General features: G+C 44.4%; 2 protein-coding genes across 4 annotated transcripts in view; one reads left to right on the top strand and one right to left on the bottom strand.

The window, feature by feature from the left end:
- The window catches only part of LOC118402270 (SPRY domain-containing SOCS box protein 4-like), a 116,504-nt gene that overhangs the window by 81,731 nt on the left and 15,992 nt on the right, over nt 1-18,781 (top strand). The gene's annotated exons all lie outside the window — the stretch shown is intronic.
- zgc:136870 (uncharacterized protein LOC664693 homolog) lies at nt 13,033-17,700 on the bottom strand. The gene is made up of 2 exons (XM_052477132.1): nt 17,495-17,700; nt 13,033-14,687 (listed from the first exon to the last, which is right to left on the bottom strand). The coding sequence occupies exons 1-2, from the start codon at nt 17,523-17,525 to the stop codon at nt 14,296-14,298; spliced, it is 423 nt and encodes a 140-aa protein (XP_052333092.1). The 5' UTR covers nt 17,526-17,700; the 3' UTR covers nt 13,033-14,295.

Raw genomic sequence — 18,781 nt, 5'->3', positions numbered from 1 at the left:
TGGTAATGGGCCTAGTGTTGGATAAAAACAGTTGACAATTCCCAATAAATACTTCGACATGAACTCGCTCATAAAAGCAGCAGCTCTTTGCTCTATTCTTCTTGAAAGTCTCCGTGGTCATGGTTTTGAAAGTTATGCAATCTCATGTAGGCTGTGGCCAGGTCATGGAAGTTGTAGGCACCGGTGACTTGAGCTATCCGATTGGCCAGCATAATAGGGGCACTCGATTTTTAGCCACAGGTCAGCCAGGTAGGCAGAGATGGTATTTTCCGTCAAATTGAAATGGTTCAAAATGGGAACACTTTGCTTACCCGGTGCGCAGGGCTTATGAATCAGTGCACCTACTGCGCAACACAACAAAAAATAATAATAAAGCAGCGAACGCCTTTTATCTTTGTTTTCTCTACAGAAATGTTTGGCAATTTGACCAGGCGATCGTAACCGACCGGTTGGTGACCACTGCTCTAGGCTATGCTCAGTGCCCTGCAGGCAGACCAGGGGAAAGGTGCTGCGTCATAACAGTAGTCCTCATTTTATCTACCTGAAGAACATGTTTTTAATGGCTGTCAATTTCCATAAACTCCACCAGCACAGTAGGTGAGCAGTCATGACGGAACGGACACTTACGTAGTCAATGCTTCTTCCCTGCTTGAACTGACAAAGGGGGAATTTATTGAAGAATTGTAAAGACCTTCTAATGGATTGAAAGACACTGGGAGAATGTGATTTCACACATGACTTTCCCTCTGTTTCTTTCCTCCGAAGTGCTCCATTTCCACTCATTTTCTTCCATTTTTGCTCACCTAATGGGCTGGTAGATTTGTCATGGAAACTGACAGCTGTCGCTAACCAACTGAGACAAAGATGTGAGGAGGAAATTAGTTGTGACACTTGAGAGGAGTAGGTAGGGGAACGTTGGATTCGTAATTATGCGATCTCATTGGAGATTTATGCTACTGAGGCCTTTTTGGATTGTCTTTTTCAAACCTGCGTAGACCGGTGCACATGGACGTACGTTCACACACACATTACGTACGCACCCCTCTGCTCGCTTTCATTCCCTTGGACGTAATTGTACTTTGTTTAAATCAGCCTCTGATTGCTTTCATTCCCTTGGATGTAATTTTACTTAATTTGTTTAAATCAGCCTCTGATTGCTTTCTTCTTCTCTGTGTAATCAAGATGTACAGTGATCTAGACACACACACACACACACACACACACACACACACTTGGGAGGTTCCGGGGCCATTAACTCATTGATCGAGGCGCTGGGTCTTTCGCTAATGAGTGCTGAATATAAAGGAAGCCCCCTGTCCATTTTGTTTGGTAAGCCATGGATAGCACTCAAATCAACGATTACATTTCCTCTCCCGACATGTCCAATTAAGCACGGTCTTCCCTTCATTCAGCTGAACCTTCTATTCAACCTGCTTCTTATTGAATTCTGTCTGGGTTTTTTTTTTTCAGTCATTTTCTTTTTGCTATAGGCAAAGTGAATGGATACATTTTTGGACTAATGTTTCCTTTTTATATATATCATTATATACTATATATATGTATGTATGGCACGGCAGGGTAGCCTAGTGGTTAGAGCGTTGGACTAGTAACCGTAAGGTTGCAAGTTCAAATCCCCGAGTTGACAAGGTACAATCTGTCGTTCTGCCCCTGAACAGGCAGTTAACCCACTGTTCCGTATATATATATGTGTGTGTGTGTGTACAGATTTATTATATATATATATATATATATATATAATGAATCTGTAAATTTCCAATGGAGTTTGAGTTTAATGTTTTGGTATTTGGAGTCCTGAATGTTGCTTTAGGGACTCTAGCGTCTTAGAAAAATGAGGAGGAAACACTAGTTTATAAATTCTAATAATAGTGTCACTCAACACCGAAGTATTTTGGTGTGAAAGCAAAGTGTTACCATGGTTGCATTTCCTCTGTTCTACATGGGCTGATGTCATCGCCTAAAGTCTTGCACAGTTGCTCTTCTACCTTACCTCAGCTCCAAGGCATCTGCACATATGCACTCCGCCAACATATAGAGGACATGACTTGTGCATTTTACTCACTTTTATATAACTGTTAAGTATATCCATGTTCCCCGTTCTATCAGTAGTCATTTGTGTTATTCAATCTTGATCCTGGAGGGTGTGCAAGCTGTCATTCAACTAATCTCACTGCTTTTCAAGCACTTTGATTCTTCGAATCTGTTTTCTCATTTAACAAAAAACCTGTGCATCCCCTGAGTCTCCAGGACCAAGATTGGAGAACACAGCCCATGTTGGCGGTAAAGAAAATCCACCAGTAGGAGGCACACTTTCCTCCTTGACCAACTTGACCTTTTCCGACCTAGTCCTTTTGAATGAATAGACTCGGGAGGGAATGATGCATTTTCAAAGTGTTTCAACAGAGCTATTTTGTTACGAAACAACATGCTCTGACCTCTTGTCGATTTATGCTCATAACCGAACAAAGGGGATCAAAAGCTATTGTAGCCACTTTGAGGAGATGGTATTACCATGCGGCACCAGCTTTGTCCTCTCCTGCTAAGTGAGCGAAAACATTTTGGTTGTCTCTTTAATATACAGTGCCCACTCACCCTCTCCTCCTGCCTGGATTTCTACCCAGCAAGGGAACCCCGCTATAGTCAGCTTTGACCAACTCTGCCACCTCAGTGCTCTGTACTCGGATCACTCCTCGGGCACATCTCAATAGTCTGAAGTGGCTTTCTCTACTTGTCTCCTTTCTTTAATCTGCAATGGTGCAGGAGTTGGACGGGTGAAAGTAAATGGTGTTCAGTCCACCATACGAAGTTCCCTACTCTATTCTCTTCCGGAGGCCATAATTAAACTATTGAGATGCACCCCAATTATTCTCCATAGCCTGGTCACGTTACTGTGTTGTGGTTGAATTCTGGGTGGTTTCAGAAAATATTGACCTTAGCTACATATACATCCTCTCTTCCAGTAATGTGAATCTGGTTTTAGCCTTACCAAACATTATCATAAAGTACTCTTACTCTGTGCGGGTGTGAATGATGCTTGCCCTATAGGATATCTGCCCTGGGGTGTGCCAGCCAGAACGTGACCATGTTCCAAACTTTGAACGTCATCCACCCTTCTAAATGACCACTGCAAAATCTTTCTGTGCCTCGACGGAAGGGTAGTAGCGATGAAGTTAGTGAGTAGATCATCCAAAAATGAAACTGTTGGGCTGCATTTCATTCCAGAGTTGCCACCTCTAATCTGTCCATACTTCCATTCACTGCGACCTTAGAGGCGAAAGCAATATGGCAGACTTTGCTTATAAACCTGCCCAGTAGCCTCAGGTCTGTGTCAAGGGGAGTGAATGCGAACAGGAGGTAAGGGCACAAACTTTTGGAATGAAATGGAGATTTTGTTTGTTTGGTTCATGTATGCACTTGACTAATTTCAGACAACAACCAGGTCACGTTATGGTGTTTTGTTCTCTCACACTATCACCAAAAGCGACACGTCGGGCATGACTGGCTCGTGAAGTTGAAAGGACAGTGACCGAAATATGCAGCACACTTCATGTTGGAAGGTGCACTTTTCTTTTTTTGAATTTTACCCAATTTTCTCCCCAATTTCGTGGTATCCAATTGTTAGCAACTACTATCTTGTCTCATCACCACAACTCCCGTACGGGCTCGGGAGAGACTAAGGTTGAAAGCCATGCGTCCTCCGAAACACAACACAACCAAGCCGCACTGCTTCTTAACACAGCGCGCATCCAACCCGGAAGCCAGCCGCACCAATGTGTCAGAGGAAACACTGTGCACCTGGCGACCTGGTTAGCGTGCAATGCGCCCGGCCCGCCACAGGAGTTGCTAGTGCACAATGAGACGAGGATATCCCTACCGGCCAAACCCTCCCTAACCCAGGCGACGCTAGGCCAATTGTACATTGCCCCATGGACCTCCCGGCTGCGACAGAGCCTGGGCTCTGAGTCTCTGGTGCGATGCAGTGCCTTAGACCTCTGCGCCACCCGGGAGGCCCCTAGAGAGCGGACTTTTTGTAAAACACACAGGGCTAACAGAAAAACAGAGGTGGTGAATAAGCAGCCCATTCACTCTGGCATAATAAGACACAAGGTCCCAATCTTAAGAATACAGAAACACAAGGCTAAGCATTTCCCAATTTGAAATGTACAACTATTACTTCCCATGGCAAACACATTTTTCACGTTAAGCACACAAAGTAACCAGTGATCTGAACCAGTGATCTGGTTTAAATGCAACAGTATTTCACACGTTATTTTCAGAGATGGCTAACAACCACAAATGAGCTGCAATGAAAAAGCACAATTCTACTCACCAGATGATCATTTGTTGAAAAGTTAATCTGAAAAAGGGGGAAGCTAGCAAATTAGCAACAACATCCTCGTCGATAACACCTGCTGCAGCCGCTGCAAATTAGCCTACAAAAAAGCTAGCTTGCTAGACATTTACATTTACATTTAAGACATTTAGCAGACGCTCTTATCCAGAGCGACTTACAAATTGGTGCATTCACCTTATGACATCCAGTGGAACAGCCACTTTACAATAGTGCATCTAAATCTTTTAAGGGGGGTGAGAAGGATTACTTTATCCTATCCTAGGTATTCCTTAAAGAGGTGGGGTTTCAGGTGTCTACGGAAGGTGGTGATTGACTCCGCTGTCCTGGCGTCGTGAGGGAGTGTGTTCCACCATTGGGGAGCCAGAGCAGCGAACAGTTTTGACTGGGCTGAGCGGGAACTGTACTTCCTCAGTGGTAGGGAGGCGAGCAGGCCAGAGGTGGATGAACGCAGTGCCCTTGTTTGGGTGTAGGGCCTGATCAGTGCCTGGAGGTACTGAGGTGCCGTTCCCCTCACAGCTCCGTAGGCAAGCACCATGGTCTTGTAGCGGATGCGAGCTTCAACTGGAAGCCAGTGGAGAGAGCGGAGGAGCGGGGTGACGTGAGAGAACTTGGGAAGGTTGAACACCAGACGGGCTGCTGCTGCGTTCTGGATGAGTTGATAATAGTAATAATAATAGAGTGATAACCAACAAGTAATATAACTAACAATAAGGGGATAAAGAATATGTACATAAGGATATATGAATGAGTGATGGTACAGGGTAGCATACATTAGATGGTATCGAGTACAGTATATACATATGAGATGAGTATGTAGACAAAGTAAACAAAGTGGCATAGTTAAAGTGGCTAGTGATACATGTATTACATAAGGATGCAGTCGATGATATAGAGTACAGTATATACGTATGCATATGAGATGAATAATGTAGGGTATGTAACATTATATAAGGTAGCATTGTTTAATTAAAGTGGCTAGTGATATATTTACATTTCCCATCAATTCACTTTATTAAAGTGGCTGGAGTTGGGTCAGTGTCAATGACAGTGTGTTGGCAGCAGCCACTCAATGTTAGTGGTGGCTGTTTTAACAGTCTGATGGCCTTGAGATAGAAGCTGTTTTTCAGTCTCTCGGTCCCAGCTTTGATGCACCTGTACTGACCTCGCCTTCTGGATGATAGCGGGGTGAACAGGCAGTGGCTCGGGTGGTTGATGTCCTTGATGATCTTTATGGCCTTCCTGTAACATCGGGTGGTGTAGGTGTCCTGGAGGGCAGGTAGTTTGCCCCCGGTGATGCGTTGTGCAGACCTCACTACCCTCTGGAGAGCCTTACGGTTGAGGGCGGAGCAGTTGCCGTACCAGGTGGTGATACAGCCCGCCAGGATGCTCTCGATTGTGCACCTGTAGAAGTTTGAGTGCTTTTGGTGACGAGCCAAATTTCTTCAGCCTCCTGAGGTTGAAGAGGCGCTGCTGCGCCTTCTTCACGACGCTGTCAGTGTGAGTGGACCAATTCAGTTTGTCTGTGATGTGTATGCCGAGGAACTTAAAACTTGCTACCCTCTCCACTACTGTTCCATCGATGTGGATAGGGGGGTGTTCCCTCTGCTGTTTCCTGAAGTCCACAATCATCTCCTTAGTTTTGTTGACGTTGAGTGTGAGGTTATTTTCCTGACACCTGGGCCCTCACCTCCTCCCTGTAGGCCGTCTCGTCGTTGTTGGTAATCAAGCCTACCACTGTTGTGTCGTCCGCAAACTTGATGATTGAGTTGGAGGCGTGCGTGGCCACGCAGTCGTGGGTGAACAGGGAGTACAGGAGAGGGCTCAGAACGCACCCTTGTGGGGCCCCCGTGTTGAGGATCAGCGGGGAGGAGATGTTGTTGCCTACCCTCACCACCTGGGGGCGGCCCGTCAGGAAGTCCAGTACCCAGTTGCACAGGGCGGGGTCGAGACCCAGGGTCTCAAGCTTGATGACGAGCTTGGAGGGTACTATGGTGTTGAATGCCGAGCTGTAGTCGATGAACAGCATTCTCACATAGGTATTCCTCTTGTCCAGGTGGGTTAGGGCAGTGTGCAGTGTGGTTGAGATTGCATCGTCTGTGGACCTATTTGGGCGGTAAGCTAATTGGAGTGGGTCTAGGGTGTCAGGTAGGGTGGAGGTGATATGGTCCTTGACTAGTCTCTCAAAGCACTTCATGATGACGGAAGTGAGTGCTACGGGGCGGTAGTCATTTAGCTCGGTTACCTTAGCTTTCTTGGGAACAGGAACAATGGTGGCCCTCTTGAAACATGTGGGAACAGCAGACTGGTATAGGGATTGATTGAATATGTCCATAAACACACCGGCCAGTTGGTCTGCGCATGCTCTGAGGGCGCGGCTGCGGATGCCGTCTGGGCCTGCAGCCTTGCGAGGGTTAACACGTTTAAATGTCTTACTCACCTCGGCTGCAGTGAAGGAGAGACCGCATGTTTTCGTTGCAGGCCGTGTCAGTGGCACTGTATTGTCCTCAAAGCGGGCAAAAAAGTTATTTAGTCTGCCTGGGAGCAAGACATCCTGGTCCGTGACTGGGCTGGGTTTCTTCTTGTAGTCCGTGATTGACTGTAGACCCTGCCACATGCCTCTTGTGTCTGAGCCGTTGAATTGAGATTCTACTTTGTCTCTGTACTGATGCTTAGCTTGTTTAATAGCCTTGCGGAGGGAATAGCTGCACTGTTTGTATTCGGTCATGTTACCAGACACCTTGCCCTGATTTAAAAGCAGTGGTTCGCGCTTTCAGTTTCGCGCGAATGCTGCCATCAATCCACGGTTTCTGGTTAGGGAATGTTTTTATCGTTGCTATGGGAACGACATCTTCAACGCACGTTCTAATGAACTCGCACACCGAATCAGCGTATTCGTCAATATTGTTATCTGACGCAATACGAAACATGTCCCAGTCCACGTGATGGAAGCAGTCTTGGAGTGTGGAGTCAGCTTGGTCGGACCAGCGTTGGACAGACCTCAGCGTGGGAGCCTCTTGTTTACGTTTCTGTCTGTAGGCAGGGATCAACAAAATGGAGTCGTGGTCAGCTTTTCCGAAAGGAGGGCGGGGCAGGGCCTTATATGCGTCGCGGAAGTTAGAGTAACAATGATCCAAGGTTTTACCACCCCTGGTTGCGCAATCGATATGCTGATAAAATTTAGGGAGTCTTGTTTTCAGATTAGCTTTGTTAAAATCCCCAGCTACAATGAATGCAGCCTCCGGATAAATGGTTTCCAGTTTGCAAAGAGTTAAATAAAGTTTGTTCAGAGCCATCGATGTGTCTGCTTGGGGGGGGGGATATATACGGCTGTGATTATAATCGAAGAGAATTCTCTTGGTAGATAATGCGGTCTACATTTGATTGTGAGGAATTCTAAATCAGGTGAACAGAAGGATTTGAGTTCCTGTATGTTTCTTTCATCACACCATGTCTCGTTATTCATGAGGCATACGCCCCCGCCACTCTTCTTACCAGAAAGATGCTTGTTTCTGTCGGCGCGATGCGTGGAGAAACCCGTTGGCTGCACCGCCCCGGATAGCGTCTTCCCAGTGAGCCATGTTTCCGTGAAGCAGAGAACGTTACAGTCTCTGATGTCCCTCTGGAATGCTACCCTTGCTCGGATTTCATCAACCTTGTTGTCAAGAGACTGGACATTGGCAAGAAGAATGCTAGGGAGTGGTGCGCGATGTGCCCGTGTCCGGAGTCTGACCAGAAGACCGCTACGTTTCCCTCTTTTACAAAGTCGTTTTTTTTTGGGGTCGCTGCATGGAATCAATTCCGTTGACCTGTTTGTAAGGCAGAACACAGGATCCGCGTCGCGGAAAACATATTCTTGGTCGTACTGATGGTGAGTTGATGCTGATCTTATATTCAGTAGTTCTTCTCGACTGTATGTAATGAAACCTAAGATGACCTGGGGTACTAATGTAAGAAATAACACGTAAAAAAACAAAAAACTGCATAGTTTCCTAGGAACGCGAAGCGAGGCGGCCATCTCTGTCGGCGCCGGAAGTACCCCGGAGACCACGCAAAACAAAATCCTGATTTTAGATTAAATCAGAATATCAATGAAAATAATAATATAATTAGAATATTTTTGAACAATGAATTTATATTAAAAGGACATTTTATATTAAACCACAACTGTTTCATAATCCTTAGGCCTTCTCTGTAGGCCCTCAGTTCCCCATTGTTTTCCATTCGGGGTCACCTCTGCAAAGTGAAAGGGAGGTTAGTGGAACACCAGTTCAGAGATGCAACCCTTTTTTTTTTGAAGAAGAAGAAGAAGTGAAAGGATGAACGTCAAAGATTGGAACACACTAGGCCAGTGGTTTTCAACTTGTGGTCTGCATCCTTGCAGGTGGTCCATTAATTTTTTACATTTTTTTTTAAATTTTTAAATAACAGTTGGGAGTTTTAATGGTGTTATAAGCAATTTTGCATTACTTTTCTAAATGCTAATGGTTTATAATAATGATAGGTCTTTATTCTGTTAAATTCATTGATAAAATGTACTCTAAATTTAACCGGCAAGGTATTTAATGTAAAAAGGTCCTCAAGCTTTTGACAGTGATTTAGTGGGCCCTCGAACTGAAAAGGTTGGGAACCGCTGCACTAGGATGCGTCCAACTTAAGAAAGTTGGCTAGCATTACAGTCCACATAGCCTAAGGGAACTATGTGCTTGAGTTATTAATTCCCGTCGTCCTTATCGCTAATGCTAATCAGCATATGCCGGGTTGCGCTGTAGCCACAGAAGTAGATTACATTAGTGCAGATTTTATTAGCCATTTATCCCCACATGATGTGACCTTTGCTAGCAGAGCTCAGAGTAACCTCTGCAGACTTGACTTTTGACGAGACTTAGTAAGAGACTCCTGAACATGCCTTTCCTACCCCCCCTCCCCACCCCACTGGAGTGCTTGCTCTATCCTGTCTTCTCATTGACTCTTTACCTGCTGTCTTCCCAGTTACTCTCCCTCTCCCACACTTTGAGCATCCTCTTTCTCTCATGCTCCCTCATCTTCTAAATTAAATGTTCCCCCTGGGAGTCAGATGGAAGCAGTGTACCTTGTTAGCTCAAGATGCAATGCAGATCGAGATCCATTAAACATGTTACGGTCATTTTAAAAGCATATAAACATCTGAGAGGAAAAGCTTCAGTCTAGGAAATAGGGAGACTGTAAGACCAATAGTATAGGCTTGGGCAAAACTCAAAGAGTGATAAAGAGGAGAGACTTAAATTATTAAAGATATGGCTCTTGACGGATCAAGTATGTGTTTTAATTAAGGTGGGCACACAAGTGTTGCTGATAAAAGAACTCGAAGTGCTCTGTCGCGGGAAGTAGGGGTGCTGGAGTTGCTGCAGCACCCTCGGATCAAGGGTGCACCCTCTACATACTCCTGTCTGTAGGCTACAGACATCAATAAAATCATTCAAAATACAACAGAGACAATTTGGGCAGCAAGAGCAAATGGCTAGTTGCGTTGCGGCCATATTAATATAATCCATAGAAGGGCCTTAACCTCTAACCCTGGCAATTAGACTGGTAAACTCATGGGTACACTCCCAATGGCTGCCATTCCTGATTGGAATGGACATGTTCGTTCTGTGGATTCTATTTCTATAGCTATACCGAATTGACCTTTCGCAAATTTTTAAATACAGTTGTGGAGAAAATCCGTTAACCTCTGCGTCTCACAAAGATGTCCCGGTTGGAACCAAAAATATAAAATTTGGACTAATCAGACCAAAGGACAGATTTCCACCAGTCTAATGTCTATTGCTTGTGTTTCTTGGCAAGTCTCTTATTATTGGTGTCCTTTTAGTAGTGGTTCCTTTGCAGCAATTTGACCATGAAGTCCTGATTTCAGTCTCCTCTGAACAGTTGCTGTTGAAATGTCTGTTACTTAACTCTAATGAACTTATCCTCTACAGCAGAGAACTCTGGGTCTTCCTTTCCCGTGGCGGTCCTCATCATAGCGCTTGACGGTTTTTGCGACTGCACTTGAAGAAACTTTGAAAGTTATTGTAATTTTCCGGATTGACTGACCTTCATGTCTTAAAGCAACGATGGACTGTAATTTCTCTTTGCTTATTTGAGCTGTTCTTGCCATAATATGGACTTACTTGGTGAAAGACCATCTTCTGTATTCCACCCATACCTTGTCTCAACACAAGTGATTGGCTCAAACACATTAAGAAAGGAAAAATTCCACTAATTCAGGCACACCCGTTCATTGAAGTGCTTTCCAGGTGACTACCTCATGAAGCTGGTTGAGAGAATACCAAGAGTGTGCAAAGCTGTCACGGCAAAGGGTGGCTATTTGAAGAATCTAAAATATATTGGGATTTATTTAACACTTTAAAACGTTTTTTTTTTTACTTACTACACGATTCCATGTAATTTCATAGTGTTGATGTCTTTACTATTATTCTGCAATGTAGAAAATAACAAAAAAAAACTTGAATGGGTAGGTGTGCCAACTTTTGACTGGTACTGTAGTTTGGAAAGCAAATGCCTACTGTGGAAAAGAGAAGACTAATCTGTCTGTAGAAGCTACCAAATGTCTTCATCTTCTCTCCAATATTGAGCGAACAGCACTGTTTTTCAAAGAAACCTAACTTAAGAGGCTATTGGCACGAGCATCGGCCATGACCGGTGTGTAGCCTAGCCAGAGCATATTCATGCTCTCTCTATACTGTAGCCTATTTATGTTGACTGACCACGTCTTAAAGAAACGATGGACTGTCGTTTCGCTTTGCTTATTTCAGCAGTTCTTGCCATAATATGGACTTTGTCTTTTACCAAATAGGGCTATCTTCTGTATTGGCCTGGGCCATAGGGTGCTTACATATTGATCTTAGTTTGTCAGTGTTGGAATAGCCACTCATTTCGGCCAATTATGTGGTTTAAAAAAAAGATTCTGCCAATGTCTCCAGTCATGTAAAATGACGTAGAATTGCATGAAATGCGTTAATGAAGGCCACTGACAATGTCAACAGTGAAGAGGCGACTCAGGGATACTGGCCTTCTAGGCAGATTTCATCTGTCTAGTGTCTGTTCTTTTACCCATCTTAATCTTTTATTTTTTGGGGTCCAGTCTGAAATATGGCTTTTTCTTTGCAACTCTGCCTAGAAGGCCAGCATCCCAGAGTCACCTCTTTACTGTTGACTTTGAGACTGGTGTTTTGTGGGTACTATTTAATGAAGATGCCAGTTGTGGACTTGTGAAACTAGACACTCTAGTGTACTTGTCCTCTTGCTCAGTTGTGCACCAGGGCCTCCCACTCCTCATTCTATTCTGGTTAGAGCCAGTTTGCGCCATTCTGTGAAGGGAGTAGTGCACAGCGTTGTACGAGATCTTCAGTTTCTCGGCAATATCTTGCATAGAATAGCCTTCATTTTTCAGATCAAGAATATGCTGCCGAGTTTCAGAAGAAAGCTCTTTGTTTCTGGCCATTTTGAGCCCGTAATCGAACCCACAAATTCTGATGCTCCAGATACTCAACTCGTCTAAAGAAGGCCAGTTTTATTGCTTTTTAATCAGAACAACAGTTTTCAGCTGTGCTAACATAATTGCAAAATGTTTTTCTAATGATCAATTAGCCTTTTTAAAATAATAAACTTGGATTAGCTAACACAACGTGCCATTGGAACACAGGAGTGACGGTTGCTGATAATGGGCCTCTGTACGCCTATGTAGATATTCCATTAAAAATCTGCCGTTTCCAGCTACAGTAGTCATTTACAACATTAACCATGTCTACACTGTATTTCTGCTCAATTGTATGTTATTTTAATGGACAATTTTGTCTTATTTGCTTTCAAAAACCAGGACATTTCTAAGTGACCCCAAACTTTTGAGCGATAGTGTGTGTGTGTGTCATAGGGTTGGGTAACCTTGATGATAAACATGAAACCATATCTGGATTGAAACGGAATGCCGTTGCCTTACTTTGCACAGAGCAGATGTCAGCACCCTGTGAGATTCAATTACCCAGAGATCATATCCAACTATTCACACTTATTTCTTTAAAACCTATCTGTGTAAAGAGCATTATTATTGATGGCTGTGTCAGTTGGGCAATATTTATTGCTCTATTAATACTTCATATCTTGCCCCCAAGACCTATGACATTGCACTTGGCTGTGACAAAGGCTTAAACCGCGAGCTAAAAGCTCCAGTTCCCCATAGCATTGAAATCAGTCCACTAAGTCTAGAAAGTGCATCTCACTTGGTCTCAAAGACATCTCTGTGTGGGAAGCTTAGTTTACTGTATTTGTACATGTGGGTTCTCTACATTTCTTAGGTTTGTTTGGTTCCTAGGAACGTAGCAATTAGTCGAGCCTTATTCTGGATGCCACTTCTGACACCAAATGTTACCGCCTGTGTGAAACCCCGAAGCTCTATGCTGCTCATTTGGTGACCTTTTAAAAAATAAAATAATAATTGGTATTTTTTTAAGGTCTCTAGCTTGTGGGCTTATTGCCTTAGTGACTTATGCTTCATGTACTATACAATAACTAGTGTGTTGTTTTAATGGACGCTTTAGGCGCATCAAGTTGAAGTGCTCTTGTAGCAATTTCATCATGGTCTCCAATCCCACAGTAGCAAGGCACAATGACCAGGTGCTACAAGAGCCACTATCAATGGACTCGAGCAGGAACAATGGCTTTCAGGAACACGCGTTCATTTATTATGCATCATGAATGTATAATTGATAACAATAGGTCTAGTAGGTTGGACACATTGTGAATACATGAGTAATTGGTTTGTAAACCTATGAAAGTAACTACGCAAGCTTGACATGTAATAAACTAGATCACTATTGTGTATTGATAATTTTTTTAGTTTACTGTCATATAAATAGTACACACAATTATAGTTACACGAATTGAAAACACCCTGGCAGGTTGGTGGATGTTGGTAAATCCCGACCAGACCCCAACCATGAGCACTCCGTTCTGCCACCTCTGGTCTCTTGACTCTCTAAATTACTAAAAAATAAGTGTAAATACGGTGCATGGCAAAACAGACGGCACATTCAAAAGGCTTTGTATCGTGTGTCAAATTTGAGGCCTGCAGGCCTAATCTGGAGCCCAAATGTGGCCCGTGGGTGGTTTGAGTAAAAACAACATTTGGGGGAAAGTCAACTTCAGTTGAAATGACGAAAACCAAATTGAAACCATGTAGAAATGATATTGCTCTAGATTTATACAGTCCCTTCACTCTTTCCATGTTGCTAAGAATAACCAAAACAAAGCTGGATAGTCAGGGAGCATCAAATTACAGAAAAATACTAGTTTTGGGGAGGGGGGGGTTTGACACCCCCAGCGTATCAGTCATTTCCACATACCCTTCCTGACACTTGGAATGATTTCAACAGTCCTTATTCAGTAGTCTTGGCTAATTGCTGCTAGAGGTATGGACATGGCTAGGTGGCATTTAATGGTGCAGAAGGCCCATCTCTGTCCTCTCGGAGGCTCATATGGTGTCACCATTTTAAACCACTGACCTCTCATCCCCTCTCCCTATCGCTCTCGGAGTCTCCCACTCCTCCTGGCCCTGCCTCTCTTCCAGTCTCTCTCATCCTCTCCCGCTCAATCTTCATCTCCCTCTCTCCCTCCAGCCTCTCCCTCAACTCCTGCTCTCTCCGGCTCCACTCTTCCTCCAGCCTGTGATACATGTGAAGGGAGAAGTGCCATCCACCGTTCTCCTGCAACATGTCCTTCACCCTGCTCACTAACGCCTCCACCTGACCCCTTCCCTCCTTTCCCTCCCACTGTCCCTCCTTGTTATCCAACACGTGGCACCTGTACCTGCACTTTTCCATCAGCCACTGCAGTGCTAGGCCCCCAGATTGGATATGCTGCTCCAGGCTTCGCCCCCTCCCCTTCAGTCAGTCGCCGAAAGTGAAGAGCACCATGGTGTGCCTCCACACACTAGAGGTCATGACCTCCATGCGCCTCTCCGCCGCTTGCCTCTCCATCTCGGTGAAGTCCAGTAGGGGAATCACTAGGAGGACAACGTGGGGACCGGGGCCACACAACGACAGGGCTCTTAGCAGCTCTATCTTCTCCTCCCTGGGGACAGAGTCTTCTGAGAAGCCCCAGCCCCGGGCATCAATCACGGTGACGTCACGACCGGCTGCGGTTCCACTGGCCGCAGTGCTAGTCCCGCCCCCTCTGGTGTCGAGGGCTTTACGTCCAAGTATGGTGTTGCCATAGGAGCTCTTGCCTGTGCGTTTAGGTCCTACCAGGAGAAGGCGAACGTCGGCGGGGTCTGTGTCGGCTGGGAGAGAGGAGAGAGGGATGCTGTTAGAAAGGAATTTGTATCTGCTCAGACCTTAGCGCCAGAGTCCAAGAGAGAGGAGTGGGATAGAGAGATGGAGGAGACGTTAATAAGAGAGACAGGCAGGCTGTCGGACAACTATCCAGTAAAAAAACATCTGCCATTGTTGCTTTGTGCCACTCACTGAAAGACGTTCTACTGCTTGTCAGTTTGTCATAAAAAAAAGTTCAATAGAGGTGACCTTGCGAGACTCCAAGTTCTGAAAGTTTCCTACACAATGCACTACACGCAGTCGCAATGAAAATGGTTTAATTTAACTCAATCTAGCCTCTCCTGACGTAGAACTTGATTGAGCACATCCACTTGTACTTGGTAAACTCAGCAAAAAAAGATGTCCTCTCACTGTCAACTGTGTTTTATTTTTAGCAAACTTATCATGTGTAAATATTTGTATGAACATAAGATTCAACAACTGAGACATAAACTGAACAAATTCCACAGACATGTGACTAACAGAAATGGAATGAGGCCCTGAACAAAGGGGGGGGGGGTCAAAATCAAAAGTAACAGTCAGTATCTGTTGTGGCCACCAGCTGCATTAAGTACTGCAGTGCATCTCCTCCTCATGGACTGCACCAGATTTGCCAGTTCTTGCTGTGAGATGTTCCACCAAGGCACCTGCAAGTTCCCTGACATTTCTGGGGGGAATGGCCCTAGCCCCCTCACCCTCCGAACCAACAGGTCCCAGACGGCTCAACGGGATTGAGATCCGGGCTCTTCGCTGTCCATGGCAGATCACTGACATTCCTGTCTTGCAGGAAATCACGCACATTGTCATGCTGAAGGGTCATGTCAGGATGAGCCTGCAGGAAGGAAGGGTAACATGCGGGAGGAGGATGTCTTTCCTGTAACGCACAGCGTTGAGATTGCCTGCAATGACAACGATCTCAGTCCGATGATGCTGTGACACACCGCCCCAGACCCTCCACCTCCAAATCGATCCCACTCCAGAGAACAGGCCTCGGTGTAACGCTCATTCCTTCGACGATAAAGGCGAATCCGTCCATCACCCCTGGTGAGACAAAACTGCGACTCATCAGTGAAGAGCACTTTTTGCCAGTCCTGTCTGGTCTAGCGACGGTGGGTTTGTGCCCATCTGCCTATGGGGAAACAGTGTTTAAACCCTTTACAATGAAGATCTGTGAAGTTAATTCGTAAAAATCCAAATATCTTTGAAGAACAGGGTCCTGAAAAGGGGAGTTTATGAAAGTACACCCATTGGTGAAATCTTGTTATCATGAAACGTACATTGATAGTCATTCAGAAACATATTTTAGACTAAATGCTACCGGCACTTTTATCTACTTAGTTGAAGTCGGAAGTTTTACATACACTTAGGTTGGAGTCATTAAAAGTAGTTTTTCAACCACTCCACAAATTTCTTGTTTTAACTATAGTTTTGGCAAGTCGGTTAGGACATCTACTTTGCATGAGACAAGTCATTTTTCCAACAATTGTTTACAGACAGATTATTTCACATATATCACATTTCACATGTATCACATTTCCAGTGGGTCAGAAGTTGACATACACTAAGTTGACTGTGCCTTTAAACAGCTTGGAAAATTCCAGAAAATAATGTAATGGCTTTAGAAGCTTGTGATAGGCTAATTGACTTAATTTGAGTCAATTGGAGGTGTACCTGTGGATATACTTCAAGGCCTACCTTCAAACTCAGTGCCTCTTTGCTTGACATCATGGGAAAATCAAAAGAAATCAGCCGAGACCCCAGAAAAGATTGTAGACCTCCACAAGTCTGGTTCATCCTCGGGAGCAATTTCCAAACGCCTGAATGTACCACGTTCATCTGTACAAACAATAGTAGGCAAGTATAAACACCATGGGCCCACACAGCCATCATACCGCTCAGAAAGGAGACTCGTTCTGTCTCCTAGAGATGAACGTACTTTGCAAATCAATCCCAGAACAACAGCAAAGGACCTTGTGAAGATGCTGGAGGAAACTGGTACAAAATTATCTATATCCACAGTAAAACAGTAAAAGTCCAATATCAACATAACCTGAAAGGGAGAGGCTTGCAAGCTGAAGAACACCATCCCAACCGTGAAGCACTGGGGTGGCAGCATCATGTTGTGGGGGTGATTTGCTGCAGGAGGGACTGGTGCACTTCACAAAATAGATGGCATCATGAGGCAGGAACATAGTGGATGTATTGAAGCAACATCTCAAGACATCAGTCAGGAAGTTGAAGCTTGGTTGCAAATGGGTCTTCCAAATGGACAATGACCCCAAGCGTACTTCCAAAGGACAACAAAGTCAAGGTATTGGAGTGTCTATCACAAAGCCCTGACCTCAATCCCATGTAAAATGTGTGGTCAGAACTGAAAAAGCGTGCGAGCAAGGAGGCCAACAAACCTGACTCAGTTACACCAGCTCTGTCAGGAGGAATGGGCCAAAATTCACCAAACTTATTGTGGGAAGCTTGTGGACCCAAGTTAAGCAATTTAAAGGCAATGCTACCAAATTCTAATTGAGTGTATGTAAACTTCTGACCCACTGGGAATGTGATGAAAGAAATAAAACCTGAAATAAATCATTCTCTCTACTATTAACCTGACAATTTCACTTTGTTAAAATAAAGTGGTGATCCTAACTGACCTAAGACAGGGAATTTTTACTCAGATTAAATGTCAGGATTTGTGAAAAACTTAGTTTGAATGTTTTTGGCTAAGGTGTATGTAAACCTCCGACTTCAACTGTATATCTAGCCTGTAAAGTGCACTTACCACCATTTTCAGGCGAACTCCAGCTCCCCATTAAGGCGGCTCAGCAGGCTGCAGGTCACAGTGGCAAATGTAGTAGTCAGTTTCACAGCGAACCCTCTGCTCCATAAAATTGTTAATTAGCATTAGTTAGCTTTTGAGCTTTTGCTAATTCACTTGCGGGCGTATGCGGTCAGGTATTTCTTCATGAAACAAGTGCAAGTTAGTTGGAGTGTTTGTCTCAAGTGTTGAATGCATAATGACTTGTTCAGAGAGTGGCTCCTTTTTGATATAAAGGACCTTTGCAAGCCCCTCCCCTTTGCATTGGAATAATAGTTTCTTGCTTACTTGACAGCCTTGAGTAGTAATATGTTGCTACTATTAAACTCTCATTTCTATGGTTACTGTCAGGCAATACTTTTCTAGTTATGTTACACACCGTAAAGGACTTCTTGGAATATGTTCCAAGTTATTTTTGTCATTTTTATGAGGCAACTCTTTCACTGTGGTTAATGTTGAATCAAGTTTTAGTGTAGGGCCAGCGTTTTATTGAGGAACTCTTTGCTATGATAAAATACCTGGGAATCAGGAAAATGATTGACCAAGTGGAATTTGGCAATGTGTTTGCATGAACTGTGCACACCCATTTTCTTGTTGGTAAAAATAGGTTTCATGGGAAAACTCTGATCTTAAAACACCCGGTTGCTGCCTTCCTCTCCCATGTCATCCTCTTCTCATTCTTCCTCCATCCCTTCCTCCTCTCCATTATCCCCCTCAGTCATTTATCTGCAGTGCCAGTAACACTAGCATGTGCTCACTCTCTTTTAGCCTTTGGGGCACTGGGGACAGATTTCTTTATGCAACCTCTCATTTGAAGTGTGTGTGTGTGTGTGTGTGTGTGTGTGTGTGTGTGGGCAGGTGATATGAATCTCATTGCCACTAGTGTAACACTAGCTATAGAAGTATTTTCTGTAGGTCTGTTACACTGTAGCTGAAAGGATACAGAAGAGACTGCAAATACACACATACTATTTAGTGAGTGGTTGTATTGTTTTACTGCTGTGTACCTGACATCCACCTGACAGGTAGTCGATTTCCTTGTTGTGACCATAGCTTATACTGCTCCTTGTCCTCACGCAGGTGGCCTGGCTCTAAATTCCAGCCTTGTATTCCACTCTGTTTTCACTCCACACACCCTTGCACCCTTTACAACCCCCAAACCTGCAGGTGTGTGTGACTACCCCCTCTGAGTTTAGACTATACACACTGTCTTCCAGCACATTTTACAGCTGACATTACTGGAAGAAGGTG

Source organism: Oncorhynchus keta, chromosome 23 (assembly GCF_023373465.1).
Source record: "Oncorhynchus keta strain PuntledgeMale-10-30-2019 chromosome 23, Oket_V2, whole genome shotgun sequence".
NCBI classification, from domain to species: Eukaryota; Metazoa; Chordata; class Actinopteri; order Salmoniformes; family Salmonidae; genus Oncorhynchus; species Oncorhynchus keta.
Note: the sequence above shows the minus strand (reverse complement) of the source record. Positions and strands in the feature narration are given on the sequence as shown.